This window comes from Leptidea sinapis, chromosome 32 (genome assembly GCF_905404315.1).
Source record: "Leptidea sinapis chromosome 32, ilLepSina1.1, whole genome shotgun sequence".
Classification (NCBI taxonomy): Eukaryota; Metazoa; Arthropoda; class Insecta; order Lepidoptera; family Pieridae; genus Leptidea; species Leptidea sinapis.
This window is the reverse complement of record NC_066296.1, coordinates 2231428-2252115: the sequence shown is the minus strand read 5'-3', so window position 1 is coordinate 2252115 and position 20688 is coordinate 2231428. Positions and strand designations below refer to the sequence as shown.

Here is a 20688-nt window from a genome sequence, read left to right as displayed (position 1 = left end):
TGTGCACAAATGTACGAACTCGAGGCTCAAATGAAAGGCCATTCAATAAGTGTATGTATGGAGTTATTGATAAATTTATATGGTTTTTAAATAAACTAGGGAAAGTCAAAAAATCATCATCCATTCTTTCGATAATATTGAGTTGCTAACATTAGAAGAAAAAATGGCGTGCGTACAAAGTGCACATGTCTCTCTGTTCTCTAAACCAAATGTTTTTGTCAATATTAGAAATTATTAGATGTTCTACTTGCTCGCGCTAAACCTGCACGATACAACGCTAGTAAGGAAGATGTTCAACTTTTTCGCATCCGCGCGCTGACCCTGCACGATATTAAGCTAGTGGGGAAGATGTTCTACGTTTTCGCGGCCACTTTATTGCCACATATAGACACTGGATTTAAAAAATGATCTCAAATTCGTTCTCTGCACCCTTGAGAACCTCGCATTCGATATCCATATTGTTGGAATCATAAATTTGCGCGGCGGCCATTTTGGATTTCAAAAAAGGTCCCAAATTCTTTTCCTGCATCCTCGAGAACCTCAGAAAAGTTAACCATATTGTTAAATCATAATTTTGCGCGGCGGCGACCTTGGCTTTCAAAAATGATCCCTAATTCGTTCTCTGCACCCTCGAGAGCCTCGGATTCGATATTCATATTGTTGTAGTCATAATTTTGCACGGCGGCCATCTTGGATTTAAAAAAATAAACCTGCACGATACAAGGCTAGTAGGGAAGCCCGAGAGTAAGAAATACTGTTCAATCGGTGTCAATCGCTCTCTCCCTTGAACAAAAACCTCCTCCTCTTCTTGAACCAAAAAGTCTCAAATTTGTCAAACTTCACTCTGACGGCGATTTTGAAGAAAAAGGCATTGAATATCGAAGGATTACCATTAATTGTGAAGTTTTTTGTAAATCTCTTCTAGCCACATGCAAGTCATGCTATCCATAACGTGCACAGTTTTGATAATGTTAGAATAACGAAACAAAATTGACCGCAATCAGTGGTTTTAAGGGACGGCCTTTAATATTTAGTGAATGAAGTGAGGTCGGCCCGCTTAAATCAGAAATTAAACAAAATTTGAGTAAAAATAATGTATATTTAGGTATCTCTTAAATAATAGCTTCGTCGATGATGAGATCAAGACAACTTAGTGTTCACTTTAGAATTAAATCTTAGCTATAACTATATTCTACACGAAATAATACACAATTTATATACAATCAATACATAAAACTATATTATGTGATAACAATAGTGCAAGAATTTAGTTTTACTTTTAGGCAAATGAAAATAAATAATATAACATTGCACAAATTTCTTCGGAAGTCTAGAAGCACTAAAAGAATAGGGAATACGCATCAATTTTATTAAATATAAATGATAATTATATCCTCAGCCAAGAAACTTATGTAATATTTCTTAATACCTATTTAATTTTATTAAATATCCAACAACTGCGGACCCGAATTAAAAAATAAACAAACAATGTGATTGGTTAAAAATGACACCATGATATGTCCAATGGCGTCGCGATTTTGAGCTTTGAATTTCCCAGAACTTAAAATTAATATTATTATTATAGACGCATTATCCTAGATTTTTACAAATTTTGCGCGTAAAATTAAAACAAATGTGCATATTCCCATAAACCTGTTTGGTTAGTCTTTTAGGTGATCTTTGTCCTGAATTGCACACATTCCGAACAACTGCAACAGTAATAATAAACTAAATAATTCGCTACAAATAAGAAAATAAATCGTACAGCATTCCGCTAAATAGCATAAGCATTAAATTACTTTATATAATACATAAAGTACTAAAAATTAATATAATTATAACAGACACTTCATGAGCCAATATAACACATATTATACAAATTCGTCGCTGTTTCGAAAAATTTCAGAAAGTTGTGAAATTTTATATATCAGTCTGTTTTTCCTGTGATTTAACTGACCGCTAGATGGCGTCGCTTTTCAAATGACACATGAACTTGAATGCTATATTGTCACTAGGTCACATGGGATGTATTTTATTGATATTAAAATTACATTCCTACGTGAATTGCATTAGTTTATAACTAGGTAATCATCGTAGCCAATGTTAAATTACAACAAGCCTGTTAAAAAGAGTAAGACATCTTGAAGGAAGTCAGGCATCTAGTTTATATTATGAAACCACCATGTTGCATTCTATTTAATAATAATCATATTGACACACTTTGACACAAATTATCTTGCCCCAAACTAGGCATAGCCCGTACTATGGGTACAAGACAACAATATATATTATACAATATACTTACCTAAAAGTTACTTACTTTTAAACATACATATAGACATTCATGACTCGGAAACAAACATCTATATTAATCGTATAAATGTTTGTACCTATTTTTATCAGTAATATTACTTATATAAATTTCAGTTAAACTTTGCAGACCGTTATAACTTATCGAATATACCTACAATTTAGGGTCCCAAGGGTTTGGGTACAAAGGGATACAATAAACGGAGGCCTAAGACTCAAAACCCCAATATTTAAACAGTAATTTTTTTGCCGCTTAAACAACATATAATTTAATTCCATATAAGGCGATCTTATAAAAGTACTGCCTGTCTCTATACAGTGTCTAGTCATACTTGATCGACTTATTATTTTTTACTTCGTTTTCTGTTTTGTGTTCGTTTCGACAAAGAAAAGTTAATATATATTCCATTAATCGCAATTGAGTCTGATGAATTATTTGTTCAAATTTTATCAGACCCCATAAGTTAAATAACATGAAAAATAATTGAAAATATTATTTAAATTATTCTAGCACTACTTATTTATTTCACAACAACTACATCAAAAATAAAGTAACACATACTTCTCACAGATGATCTTATTAAATTTTTATTCATCTATAAAAGCAAATTACGTACATTTGGAAGACGACAGGAATGAAATACTAATATGTTATATACACAAGAGACGCTAAAACAAATATTTAAAACAATAAAAGTACTCGTAATCCCCGCGCGTTGTAAAAGGGATTAGCCCTCTGTCAACACCACCGTGTTAGTGAAGTCATAACAAAGAACGCACGGAGGTTACAAATTAGAAAATAATTCAAGTATTACTAAGTACTACCACATCTTCTAAAAAATACATTTAATTACACGCATGCTTTAAATCCTCTAAATTAAAGATTCTAAAACAGCTTATTGCCAACATTAAAACACCCATGGTTCTTATAACCATGGGTGTTTTAATGAGTATATATAATAACATCATCCAAACGAGTGTTGTAATGAAATTCAGTACAACATTACATCATTCGTTTTCATAATAACACTCCTTTGGATGATATTATGGTTACTAGGACTGGCTGTTTTAATGATAGAAGTGAGCTAACTGTTTCAGAATCTTTTATAGAGGATTCATTTTATGGGTGTAAATGAAGTCTTGTATGCAACTGTTGGTGCACTCATGTGATACTATTATCACCCACATCATTCGTGTTTTAATACCCTTTATTACACAACAGTTGCATAAATAACTATTATACAAAGAAATGGATTTAAAACTTATTTTATGAGAGCAAGTGACAAAATAAGCAGAAAGTTCATCTGATAAGCCGCGTTTACATCGGAGACTTAGAGCGTTACGTGAAACGATTCTCACACCTCACTGCGTCCGTCACCTTAAATGCCATACAAGGAATGTCTCATCTGCCTGCAAGACAGATTATATATGAACATTGATCACTGAAGTCCACATCACCAGCTCAGGACATTTGTCTGTGATTAATGAACACACATCCTCAAATCCAAGCACTGCTAAGCCTCATCTTCGGAGGAGTCTTGGGGGTCGGCAGGTCTGGACTCCTGAACCTTCTTGAAGTTGGCGAGCACATCGAAGTGAGAGGTCAGAGAATGAGTCCCTCCTTCGTCATGCATAAACCTCTGGATCTGGACAAAGAGATGTGTTGGTGGGTTATTCTTTAAATTCTCAGTTTTTAACCTCTGATGCAAAAGAGGATAACTTTAAAAATAACATTTGTAAAGAGCGATACCTCATGTCAAATTCAGCCTGGGACTAGATTATGATTATTTTATAGCAATAACAATGATAGTACAATATTGTATAAATCATTAAAAAGAGCGCAAAAAAAGAATGCTGGGAGAGTTTCTTACGCCGCTGATTCTCAGAGCGCCATGTGTTTCAGAAGCTATAGTAGTGATAGAAATTACATCAAAAATGATTATAGAGGAATCAATTTAGAAAAAAAATGCCTTATTAATACGCCCTGTCCATTCCAATGCAGGGCCGCTCAAGATATTGAAACACCCAAAAATTCTGATCGGCACTACTATTGCACTCGTCACCTTGAGACATAAGATGTCAAGACTCATTTGCCCAGTAATTTCACTAGCTAAGGCCCCCTTTGGACCGAAACAGCAATGCTTACACATTACTATTTCATGGCAGAGATAGACGCCGTTGTTTGTGCCTTTTTTTTAATAAAATAAAATGTATGAGCACTAACGTTGGCGCCAAGTTTCCTGAGCAACGTTGAGAAACACTTCTCCTCGCGGGCGATCCAGGGCCTCGCCTCGTCACGTACCTGGTACCCGCTCACGTGGACGAACACGCGCAAGTCTGAAACACAAGTAAGTAAAGCTTAATACTTCAAGCCGGCCCACATACTAGCGCTCTACAAAGCGCAGGTCCAGCCACACATGGAGTATTGGTATCAGCTCTAGTTCGGCGCACTCCAGTATCAGCTCGATCCATTTGACCGCGTGCAGCTCGAATTGTCGGGGACCCAGTGCCTAGATCAATTGGCGTTGCATAGGGAGGTCGCTTCATTGTGCATCGCATTTATAACGGGGAGTGTTCCGAAGAGCTATTTCACCTGATTCCTGCCGCCGAATTCCAACTTCGCACGACACGCCACAAATTAGTATAACCCCACCATATTGAAGTGTGGCGTTTCTCTACAGTGCGGTTTTCAAAGAACTTTCTTCCACGTTCATCCAAACGATATGGGTAACTTCCTTAATGGCCGGCAAGACTCCTGTGATTTCTCTGGTGTTACAAGAGAATGTGGGTGACTCGTTTGTCCTCCCTTTCCTTAAAAAAATAAGGCATTAAACAAAATGATCATTAAATATTGCAGTAAAGTTAAATAAGTAACCAAAATTTACGAACGATGCGGAATTTGAACTCGCAATGGTTCGAGTCGTCTTTCACACTGAGCCAACCATTCGAGTACGCATGGGTCGTTTAATTTTTTAAACTCTCAAGTCCGAGTCTCATGTCGCTGGTTTGAGTCCCGCAACGTTAAAAAATTTGCGTTACTTTAATTTGTATAATAATTAATCCCAGAAGTGAGGGTTTAGTCTTTCTCGTTACTACAGAGTACCTGGCCTGATACAATACAACGATTACAAATATAATAGTGCCTCACCCAGCCTGGTGAGCGTCTCCAGTAGACTCCGGGACGTGATCCAGGTGTTCTTCCCGCCCGCGTGTCCGCCGTCCAACCAGTACATTGACTCTATCCTGTCTATGAACCTGCACATATACATCATCATCAGCCGGAAGACGTCCACTGCTGGACAAAGGCCTCCCCAAAGATCGCCACGACGATCAGTCCTGCGCTGCCCTCATCAAACGTACTCCAGCGATCTTGACTAGATCGTCGGTCCATCTTGTGGGGGACCTACCAACACTACGTCTTCCGGTGCGTACACTTACATAACTTATAATAATAATATATAATTAAAAAGCGAATCCTTAACTGATGATAGTAATTAATAAAAAAGAGAAAATAATTAAAATGAGCAAATCATGAGATTTATGATCTAGACTAGCAAGTAATTACATTTTAAAATGGCAAGATTAGGGTTCTCAAGTATGGGTTAACAAAATAAAATATAATATTATACACAATTATAAAGATTCGGTTCAAAACACAAATTCTACGTTTTTATTTGTTTTCTTACTAAGTCAAACGAAAAAGCTCAATTGACTAAGCTAACAATAAGTGTTCATTCAATGAGATGTCTTATATATTTTATAATATAACACTCATAGATTATTTACGCTCCTTTACTACAAATTAATATACAAAATATATAATACGCTAATTTCTAGACTTATTAATCGCAATAGTCTATTCTTCGGTTTTTTTTAAATATATTCGAAAATTATCGTAAGATTCAATAGCTAACTGGTATTTTCAAAGTAATTCCACTTTATGCTAAGAAAAATTGTTTTAAATTTAAACGATAAATATTGCGCCAAAACGAGAGCCGCCATCATCGTGACGTCATAAATAAAGAAACGTCAAATGTAATCAATTGCACATGCACTCTTTATTGATAATCAATATGTCCTTTCAGTCCGTATCGTTGGTGTGTTGCAAAAACAAACAAAAACATATTTAATTTTGATAGATGAAACTGACCTATAACAATATTCTTCCCAAATCGCCAGTGCCCCGGGTCACTAGATTTTTCAGATACACCAAAACCGAGTGTGCCGTACGGCACCCTACGCCCTCACAAAGTTCTGACCCTAATTTTGTTTATCTATATCTACCCATGCTGTAAATCCTCTATTAAAGATTCTAAAACAGTTAGTTTATTGCCAACATTAAAACACCCAATGTCCTAAGAACCATTACATCATCCAAACGAATGTTGTAATTAAATTCAGTACAACATTACAACACTCGTTTGGATAATGCAATGGTTATTAGGACTGGCTTTTTTAATGTTAGCAGTAAGCTAACTGTTTCACAATCATTTATAGAGGATATTCATATTATAGGTGTAGAAAAAGTCTTGTATGCAACTGTTGATAATAAGGTAAATTAATTGAAGTAGGCGTTACTTTGCGGAAATCCATAATTATCCAAATGTTTTGAGTTTTCTTTAGTGTTAATTCCGCCAATATTTGACTAACTTTGAGTCTCGTGCCAGATTTTGGCGAGTCAACATGTCCTGAGGATGCTTCGTGTAGAGGCGAATCACGTGTCGGATTGTTTAAAAGACAAATATTGGCGGAGCTAACACTAAAGAAAACTCAAAACATTTGGATGATAAGAAGGTATTAAAACACTCATGTGATACTATTATACTACATTATATTACACCCATACCCGTGGGTGATAAACCCACATTCGTGTTTTAATACCCCTTATTACGCAATAGTTGCATAAATATTATAAGATGGTTTCTTTTACATGCTTTCAGATACATTCACTCAAATCATCCTAATTATAAGCAATCTTTTGCTACACGTAAAATACGCATTGACAGAACGCTGCGTGAGCGCCAAAATCGTGCTGATTTACACCGGATTAGAGAGCGCCTATTCGCTTAGGTCCTTAGGATAAAGTGATAAAAAAATATTATTATGATTAGCCAAAGCAAGCGATTTTTTTGTGTCCTAAGTGTTATTTCTATCATATTTGAAGGAGCGTACATTACTAAATCCAAATATAGCGACACGTTTATTTGTTTCCATGCTTTTCTTGCACTTTTCAACGCCTAAGTTACCTTTAATTAGTATATAGCACATTCGAAATCTTGCAACAGCAGAGGAGCGCAACCGGACATTCAAACATACTTTTTTGAAAGTACAGATGTCGAATCGACCTGTAGTCGAATGTTCATAAAACATTCTGATTATACGTGACAGAAAGACACTTATCGACATTTGATGATGATTTAGCCGCAATCAGACGTGCTCATTTTAAGTAAAACAAAGAGGTTTTTGCAGTGCACGAATGTTATATCACATTTATTATTATATACATATTACAGTGGGAGGCTCCTTTGCACAGGATGCCGGCTAGATTATGAATACCACAACGGCGCCTATTTCTGCCGACAAGCAGTAATGTGTAATCATTACTGTGTTTCGGTGCGTAGCTAGTGAAATTAGTATTGTCAAATGAGACTTAACATCTTATGTGTCCAGGTGACGAGCGCAGTTACAGCGCCGCTCAGAATTTTCGGGTCTTTCAAGAATCCTGAGCGGCATTGCATTGTAATGGGCAGGGCGCATCAATTACCATTAGCTGAATGTCCTGCTCGTCTCGTCCCTTATTTATATAATTAATACTAATTATTAATTTAGAACAAGATATCAGAATAACAACCGCTTTATAATTTGCAAAGACAAGGCGACAGCTCTAACCACAGATTAAACAAAAATAACAAAATATCATTGAGTAAATAATCAAGTATGTTTTCAGCATACAGATTTAATACTTATGTGGGAAGTAACAGCATAGACACATGTTTGGTGTTGATGGTACCTGCACACGTGCGCGTCCCACGGCGTCAGGGTCTTGGTGTAGTGGAACTCGTAGATGAGCTGGTTGAGGACCACGCAGCCCTTACTGAACCCCACCAGGCACAGCTGGCTGTCGTCGAGCGCCAGACTCTCGCGCCACCACAGCGGATGTAAATCCCTGAAAGGATAGGCGGAAACATTCAATCTCATATTCGTAAAGGCAATTTCTCTACACCCATGCTTTAAATCCTCTATTAAAGATTCCAAAACAGCTTATAGCCAATATTAAAACACCCAATGTCCTAAAAACCACCATCCAAACGAGTGTTGTAATAAAATTCAGTACAACATTACAACACTCATTTGGATGATGATTTGGATGATGGATGATGTAATGTAACTAGGACTGGCTTTTTAATGTTAGCAGCAAGCTAATTGTTTTAGAATCTTTAATAGAGGATTTAAAGCATGGGTGTTGATAAAGTCTTGTATGAAACTGTTGATAATTATGTATTAAAACACTATGTCATACTATTATCACAACAAAAATTTGTGACAACAAAATTCGCGCGAGCGTCACTGCTCGATCGTGAGTCCCTACTGGCTGGCCTACTGTGTAGAGGCCGCCGCACGTACTTACGATTTCGATACCTACACGGGAGTGAGACAGACCTGACCATAATCAAATCCGCAAGTCATAGAATTAATAATGGAAAGTACACGAGCACCTAAAAATAATGTACAATTGAAGCAGAGTACACAACATCCATTGGAACTAAACCTACTCACTGCTTGTGTTGTGCAGCGACCGACTGCGCCCCCGTCGGCGCCGTGTCGACTGCTTTACTGGATCCGTTTGACTTACTACACCCCACGGCTTCGTTTGAATGCTGCAATATAAATACAAAAAATCTATATTATATCTTACTAGCCGATGCCCGTGACTACGTCCCCGTAGATCTTCATTTTTTTACGAAAATAAGGGACGAGACGAGCAGGACGTTCAGCGGTTGATATTTGATACGCCCTGCCCATTACAATGCAGTTCCGCACAGGATTATTGAAACTGCGCTCGTCACCTTGGGACATAAGTTGTCAAGTCTCATTTGCCATAGGCGCGGTTGTGGTACCCATTTAGCCGGCATCCGGTGCAAATGAGCCTCCCACTGGTTAAAGGGTTTAAAAAAATAATCAGCCAGTTTGAACATTATCAAATGTCCTATTCCAGTTTTGGTTCCTGTTTTCGCTCCCGTTCCCAACATATTATATGAATCTTATTTCCAGAAGATTGCTATGGCAAACTAAACCTACTATTGGTATAGTTATAGCTCATCAACGTGATTTTCAGTAGGTACTTCACAAATCCCGCGGGAACCATCGATTTTATGTCCTTTTCTAAGCTGTAGTCTATCGCTGTAAAAAAAAATCATCAAAATCGGTTCAGTAGCTCCAGCGTAAAAGCGAAACATACAAACTTACTTTCACATTTATAATATTAGTAAAGATTCTATCTACTACGAACGCCTATGGTAAAATATGTGCTTGATTCGGCTCTAAGACGAGGTGTTCAAGAGCGAGCGATGATATTCCGGCGGCGAGTTATGGGGAGCCGGTCAAGGGTACCTCACTCCGGGAGCCGATTGTCTCCAGCATCGCCACAGGTAGCTACATAGCATTACGCCACAGTATAAAATAGTTAAGCAGTTTATGACGTTCTATATAAAAATAGTATATTACCCACCTATGGAGAAAAGTACATCAATCTCACACGCGGATTATTGACACCCTAGTCGAAGCCGAGGGTAACAATGTCCTACCTATTTATCTAACGTGCTGCGTATACGATTATTTTTCCCACCTGGATGATAAGGTCGCTTTTAATCCCTGGTACGAGGGACAAAAGCCGTCTTGCCGGGAGAGAAAAGGCCACGTTTTTCCTTCGTACCAGGGACTAAAAGACAGCTTTTCATCGAAGTGGGAATTTTTTTTTATATATTTTTGTCATGTGATATGAAACTAATATACAAAATTTGACAGTATTTAGTAACCTACATAATTATTTAAATTCACTGACGTTTATCGCCGTTAAAATTTGAATGCATTCCATAATATTCGTTACTTGTATGAAGTACTTCAGTTTCATACGTCAAACATTTTTTTATATAGTTTATGGTACGGAACTTTTCGTGTCAAGTGCACACGAAAAGTCGGTTATTAATTTATCTGTACATTTTAACTGCTCTCTCTTAAATAAGGTCAGAAATAGTTGGTAACACTAGATGTGACTTACATACGGCGTGATCTCGATGTCATCATCATCGGTGATGAGGGCACTCACCACAGCCTCGCATAGCTCGCGGACCGGCAGCTCCTTAACGCGGCTGCTGACCTCTTGGAGCAATCTGAAATGTTATAACACCGCTTTTTTTAATGAAAATAAGGGACGAGACGAGCAGGATGTTCAGTTGATGGTTATTGCCATGCCCATTACAATGCAGTGTTGTTCAGGATACTTGAAAAACACAAAAATTCTGAGCGGCACTACAATTGCGCTAGTCACCTTGAGGCACAAGATGTTAAGTCTCATTTGCCCAGTAATTTCACTAGCTACGGTGCCCTTCAGACTGAAACCCAATAATGCTTACATTACTGCTTCACGGCAGAAATAGGCGTCGTTGTGGTACCCATAATCTAGCCTCCCACTGGTAAAACTTTAACATCAGCTGCTGCTTATAATAAACTAGTAAAGCTATTGTTTCATTATCCCTACTTAATTTCAACTGATTAAATCTAGACAGAAAGAAAAATTAAGACAATCAGGCAATTATACATACACTGTAGTGTGTTTACACCGTTTAAATAAGCATCTACTTTAGCGTCACGCTAATAAGATTCATTTTAAGTCGCACTCAGTTGTCGCACCGGTGGACTCCTGACATTGATAAATAAGTTTGTCTACACCCATGCTTTAAATCCTCTATTAAAGATACTGAAACAGTTAGCTTATTGCCAACATTATAACACCCAATGTCGTAATATCCATTACATCATCCAAACGAGTGTTGTGATGTTGTACTGAATTTAATAACAACACTCCTTTGTTTATTTTTTCGATACCTTCATGCGCAAAGGCTTTCAACAGACAGCCATTCTTATTGTATCTGTATGAATTTCAAAAAAAGAACGTTTTCGTTTACGCGCGTTACACACTACCACTACGTCGAGCACTGTAAAAAAAAGTAGGTTATTCGAATCCCCGCCATTTTTCTTGAAAGGATCAGCGATTGTTTTGACAGCACACTGCCGGATATTTTAAACGCTGCACAAGAACATAATATTCAAGTGTATTTTATTAATTGCATTGTACAAAATGTAAATTACAACTAAAATAAATAATTATTTCATTAATACTTAGTTTATTTGTATATAATCAGTAATAGATGATATCAGCACCCACATTCGTGTTTTAATACCCCTTATTACACAACAGTTGCATAAATAACTATTACGCACAATACAATCTATTCGCACTTACTTATTGGGTGATAGGGCTGAGGCTTGCAAAAAGACACGAGATGATAAGGTTATCGGTTTAGGTACTTGATGTTGTGAGGGCGTGGACCAATCTGACAAAAGGCCAAGCTACCGTACAATTCGCACGATGACAAAAAAAAACTTAACTACTTACTTTGCCTAGTCAGTTACTTAGATATAACTATTTAGTATTTCCTTCGATTAAAGCGAGTTAACATATTTAAATAAAATACTTTCAAAGGAAGGAGCACGTTTTCAGGGAGACAGTGTGAAAAAAAATGAGTCATGAAACGTCGGGTTAGTTAATAAATTATAAACTGTAACTTTTGGGCAATAAAAATATGTAAAAAAATACAGTTACAATTTGCACGCGTTTTAATCCTTTAAAAAGTATTTTATTTAAAGTTAGGACGTGTATTATTTATGTATGTTTATCTTTTTTTATATTTTTCGCCATGTATCATGTACCTATGACTGCAATTAAAGCAACACGAGTTGTATCAGTGAGCGAATGACAATCGACTAACGTCTACCCCGAGGATTCCGCTCGTCCGAGGTATGTTTTCGCACCTAAAGCGCGGGTAAAAGTCACGGAGTGAAACACTCTTGTCAATATTCCGAAATTTTAAAGAGTTCCCATATGAATTTAAAAGTCGCGGGAAGAAACTAATATGTAATCATGGTACTTTTAAACATTTTATTTAATGTTCTTGGACGTACTGAGTCCATTATACGTCATATAACAAGGTAACAAACCCAACACTGTTTCCAATCTAATAAAACAAGTGAAATAAAAACCAAATTAATATTCAAAACAACCGCAAATGAATAAAATGTTGGCCACTACCGAAAAAATAGCGATAAATATATAAATAAAATACTTACTGGCATTTTTTTTAACGCAACAAAACAATTTTTGAGTTCGCCAAAACACACATAAATACTCTCAACTTCAACTGCTCGAGCGCTGACGGTTACTAAGTATGCGAGGGATCTGACGGGGCAATGTTTTTTGTACTTCTTGCGCGTCTAGATACTGTCATTTTCCAATCAAAGCGTCTCGTTCAATGACGGCAACTTTGCCCTACATGTTCAATTTAACTTTCTAAAAAAGTGCTCTCCAGCTATGATTTGCTATTCACGCGAGTTGCTCACAGCTTTTCGCAGCAATGATTCGCTCTGTATTACCGAAGCTTAAAGATACATGTGTGCAATCTCAACCCTATTGACTCACTTCTCCAAGTGGTGCAGTGCGCTGTGCGTCGGAGTGTGGTCGGGCACACCCGCGTTGTTGCTGGGCACGAAGTTGTCGTAGCAGCTGAAGCTCTTGTACTCTATCCTGGAACAACTGACTCGGCTCTCAACTCAAGTGATGCTACTGTATACTTCAGTTCTATGTATAACGAACATCGGCAAAAGAAAGCTAGCAAATGTAAGTTGTTCTTTGTATGAAGACAAGGCCTCAGAGGTTTAGAGAGGATGAAACGGGTTAGGCTACCTGGTGGTAAGTGAATAATGGATGCGCCGTAAAAACGTCGCTCCATTGCGTTACTTCTACCACATTTATCAGGAGGAGTGTTCCGGAGAGATATTTGGCCTGATTTGTGCCGCCGAATTCCTTACTTCGCACGCCACGACACAAACTTAGATACTATCCAAACCATCTGGACGTATAAGCATTCAGAGAAAGTGTAGAGACAGTGACATAATAACTACGCACAATAATATGAAACGAGTTTCCTTCGTACACCTTCCTAAAATGCCGGCAAATCTCCTGTGATTCCTCTGGTGTTACGGGAAAATTTTGGCAGCGGTGATCACTTAACATCAGATTCGTCTACCTCTTCCTTAAAATATAAATTTTTTTGATGTCCACAGAGATGAAGTTGTAGGCAAAAGCTGATCTTAGCGTAAAGTGGGATACGTGTATTATATAACATGCTCACCGAGATGGCCGCACTACGACGATGTGTTTCGTCGGAAAACTGTCGCTCAACATTCGTGCGGTGTTCTCCAGACTCCACTTCAAGTAGTTCCTGTTGTCACGATGGGTCTGCATCACCTCCTCGTAATCCTGTACAAGCGGGACTTTGAGAGAGATTGAGAGCATAGCTACAACTGTATAGTTGTATCGAATAGAATTTCACTGCTAACAAATTTGATTTTCTACTTTCATTTGTGCAGCCCCCAACGGAGGAGAAAATAGCTCACTTCATGGTTGGTGGGTAGCGACGTGGGTAGAGAGAGGGATCGCCTATTAAAAATAACATATGCATAACATATTACATGCCACCGAACGAGTCCATTTCAATTTAAGGCAATGAAGTAATGCACACACTCTAAAAATAGCCTAGCCTAGCCTTAAAGTGTAATCAGCGCCTTTCATCTCCGATATTTGAGAGTCGTGTTTATCGTTAATTACCACAGCTACGTTTTAATTTAAACTGTTTCTATTCATTGTTCGTGGGGCAGCACTGCCGCTTCGTGGAAAGCTTATACAAATATATAGAATTATGTGGCCCAGCACCTCATATAAGCGTCTACACCAATGGTTCAGTGTTCGCTGAAGCACTACTGCCACCACACATATTTCTGGACGGCAGTGGAACTACCTAACTGTACATGCAGTGATTGTCCGAGGCAGTACTGTCTCCCCACCTTTTTTTGCTAGGCAGAAGAACAACTGTTTATACTATGGTATGTACAGTGTTCGTCGAACTGTATAATATGCAGTCATCCGGGGCAGTAGGTACTGCTTCAAAACTTATGTCTCGACCTAGTAATAGCATAATTGTAGAACTAATTGCATGTGCAGTTTTCGCACGGAGCAGTACTGCTATCTTACTTCTGCCGCAGAACAGTATCCTCATATCCTATATCCTCCAGTACTGTATTGCACGAGTTGGGAACTCAAACCCAGGCTCACCTGTACGTCACCGCCGAAGAACACCAGCGTCTCGGGCGAGGCGGGCTTCTGCCGCGCCGGGTGGAACAATACGTCATTGTCACGTCTCTCGTGGCCAACCACGCGCCGCACACGGATCGGCAACATGCTGCCGCTCGCTACTCTTGATCTTGAAGCATACCTGATGGTGTTGTCATTCTAGTAATCATACTCCACATTAATTGTAAAACCCTCAATTAAACATGAGGATTCATTACACAAATTAAATTTTTGTAATTAATCCCAGATCGAATTAGAAATAAGGAGATCCATAGGAGGACCAAAGTTACCAACATATCCCAGATGATTGCGAAACTGAAGTAGCAGTGGCAGAGCACATAGTTCGACGGACAGATGGCCGTTGGGGCAGTAAAGTCTTCGAATGGCGACTATGTACCCGAAGACGTAGAGTTGGTAGGCCCGCCATAAGATGGACCGACGATCAGGTCAATATCGCCGGAATAGGTTGGATAAGAGCAGCGCAGGACCGATCGTCATGGCAATCTTTGGGGGAGGCATGTCCAGCAGTGGACGTCTTCCGGCTGAAGTGATGATTTTGGTGAATCCCAGAAGTTATGATTTAAAAAATAACAAATTTGTTGCTTAGATGTGAAAGAGCGACATCTTAAGTCAATTTCCTAATATGCAAATATAGGGGTTGAGCAGGTAATCAGCTGTAAAGTAGATCCTGTAAATGGAGCCACATCATGAGAGTTGAACAAGACATACCAAGATTTACGAACGAACCTGAGAGATCGCGGGTTCGAGTCAGGCATCGTTCATAAATTTTGGTTCCAAATTTAATTTGCGTAATTAACCCCAGAGTGAGGGTTATGACTTTAAAACAACAACAAATTGTCCATGGGACATTCCGTGACCAGATAAATTACTCAAATGGGCCAGGTTAAGGAGCAGGTATCAAGGATAAGAGTGTTGATACAACTGTAAGAAGCCAAGTATTTTAAGACTGTGTCAAATAGACCTCTATACCTTCCTTTTTTTGCGTAGTTGATAATAATTTTACCAGTGGGAGGCTCCTCTGCACAGGATGCCGGCTAGATTATGGGTACCACAACGGCGTCTATTTCTGCCGTGAAGCAGTAATGTGTAAGCATTACTGTGTTTCGGTCTGAAGGGCGCCGTAGCTAGTGAAATTACTGGGCAAATGAGACTTAACATCTTATGCCTCAAGATGACGAGCGCAGTTGTAGTGCCGTTCAGAATTTTTGGGGTTTTTCAAGAATCCTGTGCGGCACTGCATTGAAATGGGCAGGGCGTATCAATAACCATCAGCTGAACGCCTTGCTCGTCTCGTCTTTTCATAAAAAAAAATGAAGACAAAAAAAATTTAAATAATAAATTTTATTGAAACAAAATTTTATAAAATAAAAAGGAGAAGCCTGCTGAGTTTTTAAGCGCTCATTCTCAGGTCTGAAGAATGAAAATCTTTGAAATTCAATCCATTTCTGTTTTTACCATTGCAATCACTGATCTATTGATCATTTTGTTAATATAACTTTTCCATCCATCTATGGAAGGAAGAATTTGAATTTTTAGATTGATACTAGCTGACCCCGCAAATGTTGTATTGCCGATATTAAAATCGCGATACAAAAGTAACTGTTGATCGTAGATGGGTGAGAAATTGAAGTTGTATGTATTTTTTAATGCTGACTCATAATCAAACAAATTTGAAAAAAAATGTTAAAAAAATAAAAAATAAAAAATTCGTGTGGACCACCCTTAACATTTAGGGGGACGAAAAATAGATGTTATCCGATTCTCAGACCTACCCAATATGCACTCAAAATTTCATGAGAATCGGTCAAGCCGTTTCGGAGGAGTTCAAAGTTTAACACCATGACATGAGAATATTATATATTAGATTTGCATGAATATGACAGAAAACACAATATATTCTGTACTATGCAAGATTTGGGTAAATTAAGATTAGCATATTGAAATGCAGATTCAGCATAGATTGATAGAATATATATAAAAAAATCAATAGAACAAACAATAGTATATTAAATAAAAATTTATTAAAGATTTCACATTATAAAATTAATATAGCTTATAACGAAGTGACCTTTAACAATACAGGAAAGAAATCGACGAATTAAAAAGTAATAATATAATATTATAATTGCATAATTATTTACAATTAACTATAATAATGCATAAGTACAAGCATCTATTGAGATTACAAATAATAAAATTAACATATTTATATTTGCAACAAAAGTAAGGCATATTATACTAGTTTTATTATTAATTAAATATAAGTCAGACCATAAACTAACAGAGTAGATATATTATTTTAATATAAATCAAGAGGTTTTTTTTTTAACCAACATTAACCCTTAATTAGGCTCACCGAGTCAAGACAATTTCTAACTGAAAAAAAACAGGTTTGAGTGTTTAGACCATGACAGTGCTCTTTTTAGCTTCCTATCTCCCTGCGGGGTACATAAATCAGCTGCGAACACACTACCAACCCCTACGTACACATCGCTCTTCTGATAATATGTCAATGATCATTATTTGAAATAAATAAATGGTAACAAATATCAATTTCCAACTTATACTTGCTTATTTATTGGTTACTAGCTGACCCAGCAAATGTTGTATTGCCATACATAAAGTAATAAGAAAAAAATAAATAATTAAATTTTTTAGGGTGTAAAAAATAGATGACGACCGATTCTCAGACCTACCAAATGTTAAATCGAACATAAAATATATCGTACTACAATAATTTTTATATTCAATTGCTATCGGTTGCACCATTGCATTTTAAACTATTCATTCAATTTGATTTCTGAATGTCAAGACGGGGGACACATCAAAGGTTTGTTTTTATTTAATTCCGAGCATTTTTATATTTATTCAATTCGTTTTAAACCTTCTCTGCAGTTCCACAAACAATTCAAGACCAAAATTAGCCAAATCGGTTCTACCGTTCTCGAATTTTTGCGAGACTAATGAACAGGAATTCATTTTTATATATATAGATTATGATGTCATACTACATGGGGCAACAAATGCTCTAAACTGGAAGACATTTAATGTAATGTAATGGAAGTGTCTACATTGATTTGTTTATCTCTAAAATTTGTGTATTATATATAGCTAGGTAAAACAATATTAATTTTATATCTAATTTCTTTAAATTAAATTTATAATGGTATTTATCTTCTTCTTTATTTTGTCCATGATGTCACTATAAGACATCAATAATTATTGTAAATGATAATTGAGACATGACACCAACATGTGACCAGTGGGAGTCTTGTTTGCGCAGTAAGCTGGCAGATTTGCAATGACACCAATTCCTTTGCAGCACGATCATGCCTTAAGTTTAAAGGGATACAGTTAATAAAACTATGAGTCTCAGTCTCAACTCGACAAACAAATTCACAGTATCACTGGCAGGTCACAGGAAATAGTGAATATGGTCACCTCTGCACACTTGCATCAGCATCAGAGAAAAAATTATGAGGAATATAATGTGTAATAGGTATCTTTATAAACCTAAACAAAGTAAAACTCATAAGTGAAACCATGATCCAGTATCAAATCATGAATGTCACTTAATATTTCTAGTTTGCTTTTGATGGTAATATTTAGTGTCGTTCATGCACACTGTTATCTTAAGAGTGATATCGTCTAAGCAGTTCTTTAATTCTTCTCTTAATTCACACACTTTGACTCTCACATCCTCACACATCAAATTATAGCACATAGCGACTAACCCCATACCCAGGAGGACATAAATAAAATTGATGACCAACTTTAAGTGAGAACCTTCAGCTGAATCTGCTATATTTGCTCCAGGCACAAAATCACCAAAACCAATTTTACATAAACTGATAACACAAAAATATGTTGAATCTAAATAATTCCATTTTTCCCATGCACCAAACATGATAGTCCCTGTGAGAATATAAAAAGAAATAACCCAAAGACAAGCTGTTGAAGGTACAGTGACTTTTCTTTTTATTGGCTGTATTTCACCATCTTCTATAAGAGCATCCTCGTGGCGACTGCATTCATGTGCAGTAATATACAACCACTTAAATGTTTGAGCAAGAACTTTCCCCATATTACAAAAGTACAAAACATAAATGGGAATACCAAAACAGGCATAGGCAATAGTTACAACTTTACCCCACATTGTTTTTGGAATTACATTGCCATATCCAATCATCGTGAATACAGATAGTGAATACATCAATGCAGCTGGAAAAGACCAGACGTCTTCAGGACTCCGGCCATTGTAGCCTAGATGTACAGCCGAGGTTATATTGTTTTGGAAAACTCTCAGTACAGCATTGCTATTATACATCCAAGCTGTCTGGTTTAGTATATTATATCTGTTAGTTATATTCCACAGTTGTTCAACACAGCTTTTCCGCCATTGCTTAACATTCTCAAGCTGTTCATCAGGACAATCTTTTTCAATATGCATAAAACTTGCAGCTCCGAGTATTGCATAGCACACAACAAGGGCACCCACACCCACTTGAGTAAACATAAAAGCTATAAATTTTCGGAGGCAATCCTTTATTTTCTCCTGAGCATCACTTCCAGTCGAAGACGTGGAGCCTCTGCTCCGAAATGAACCATGACCACTTGAATGGATTTGACGATCCATTACGCGTTAATAAAATCTTAATACCAATAAGTTTGCAATATGCGGTCTACGCAGATTGATGGTACGCCTAAAATTAAGTTTATTTCTGGAATTTTATTGGCACCTTGCCTAAAATTACTGATCCACTATAACTATAATGACCACACGATAAACAGAGATTATGATTACTGATTTTGCAATTAATTACAATAACATACCTACCCTGTATTTTTTTTAATAAAATGTATTGCCTATATTCATATTTACGTACATAACTACAATAGTACTTACCGTATACTAAAAAGTAAAAACGCCGTAGCCAACTATGTCTATAATTCTCTATTCTTTTATTCACTTATGGATCACAAAAATGACAAAGATCGATGTAATTATTCACAGTTCACACACTATACAGTTGTTGGAATAATTCACAAAAATCTGGATTATAGAATTTGTAATTTAAAAACTAAACTGATGAATTATTTTTTACTATTGTTTGTCAATAAGTCTTTTTGAAATTTGACGTTCGTAAACTTTTTAACTAGAGCAGTGTCAAGGAGACCATCAGCCAAAACCAATACATACAATAAAAGAATATTGAATTATTGGAAATACATTTCTTGCATTAAAAGCAACATTTATTCCACTCTTTAAAAAACGAGAAACTATTTGTGCTTCGATGTGATGGTGATGATCTGCGCGATTCTATGACTCAGTGTACAGTTTTATAAAACAGTTCATATTAGAGCCAATATTATAATCACAAACACAGCTTTGAGAGCAAATCGCTTTACATGAGTCTATTACAGCTAACATTAATGATTTCTATTTCTACTTCCTATTAGTGCCATTATTTAAATAATTTAAGTTATTTGATGTAGGGACAGTCCAGTTGGTATTGCAACATCCCCTCTACAATAACAAGAAATTATACGGTGTTAAAGCTGGTCATCTATTACTTCCGTATTTACTCGCTTATTGTATATTTTTTTAAGTATACTATGTCAATATAACAAAAAATCACAATGAGTGGCAAAATTATAACATGTAGAAGATATTACATTATGGAACAGATCAATGAGAAACCATATTATTATAAATCCTTTTCTAGCTTTGTAGTTAATAAATACAAATAAAACAAAATCAAATATTTTTATTAAAATTATAAAAGAAATCTGTAAATATAAAATCTCTCTTTAACACATATTTTGGTGATAAGCGCCATCTACTTGCTCTAGGATTTATTTAAGAACTATCATAGTTATATTGAGATATC

The 20688-nt window shown here is 36.7% G+C and overlaps 2 protein-coding genes across 4 annotated transcripts; both read right to left on the bottom strand.

The window, feature by feature from the left end:
• Positions 1-1079: 1079 nt before the first annotated feature.
• Positions 1080-19891, bottom strand: LOC126974555 (mitochondrial protein C2orf69 homolog). Of its 3 annotated transcripts, none has more exons than XM_050822088.1 (10): positions 19704-19891; positions 14759-14935; positions 13779-13906; positions 13067-13180; positions 10589-10700; positions 9088-9188; positions 8321-8476; positions 5459-5565; positions 4535-4647; positions 1080-3956 (listed from the first exon to the last, which is right to left on the bottom strand). In XM_050822088.1, the coding sequence occupies exons 2-10, from the start codon at positions 14882-14884 to the stop codon at positions 3825-3827; spliced, it is 1089 nt and encodes a 362-aa protein (XP_050678045.1). In that variant the 5' UTR covers positions 14885-14935; positions 19704-19891; the 3' UTR covers positions 1080-3824. The 3 variants fall into 3 exon arrangements, with proteins under 3 accessions (XP_050678045.1, XP_050678044.1, XP_050678046.1); XM_050822087.1 differs by having other exon boundaries at positions 14759-14918; XM_050822089.1 differs by having other exon boundaries at positions 13067-13171; positions 14759-14918.
• Positions 16859-19599, bottom strand: LOC126974556 (TWiK family of potassium channels protein 7). The gene has a single exon (XM_050822090.1). The coding sequence runs from the start codon at positions 19431-19433 to the stop codon at positions 18366-18368; it is 1068 nt and encodes a 355-aa protein (XP_050678047.1). The 5' UTR covers positions 19434-19599; the 3' UTR covers positions 16859-18365.
• Positions 19892-20688: the final 797 nt, after the last annotated feature.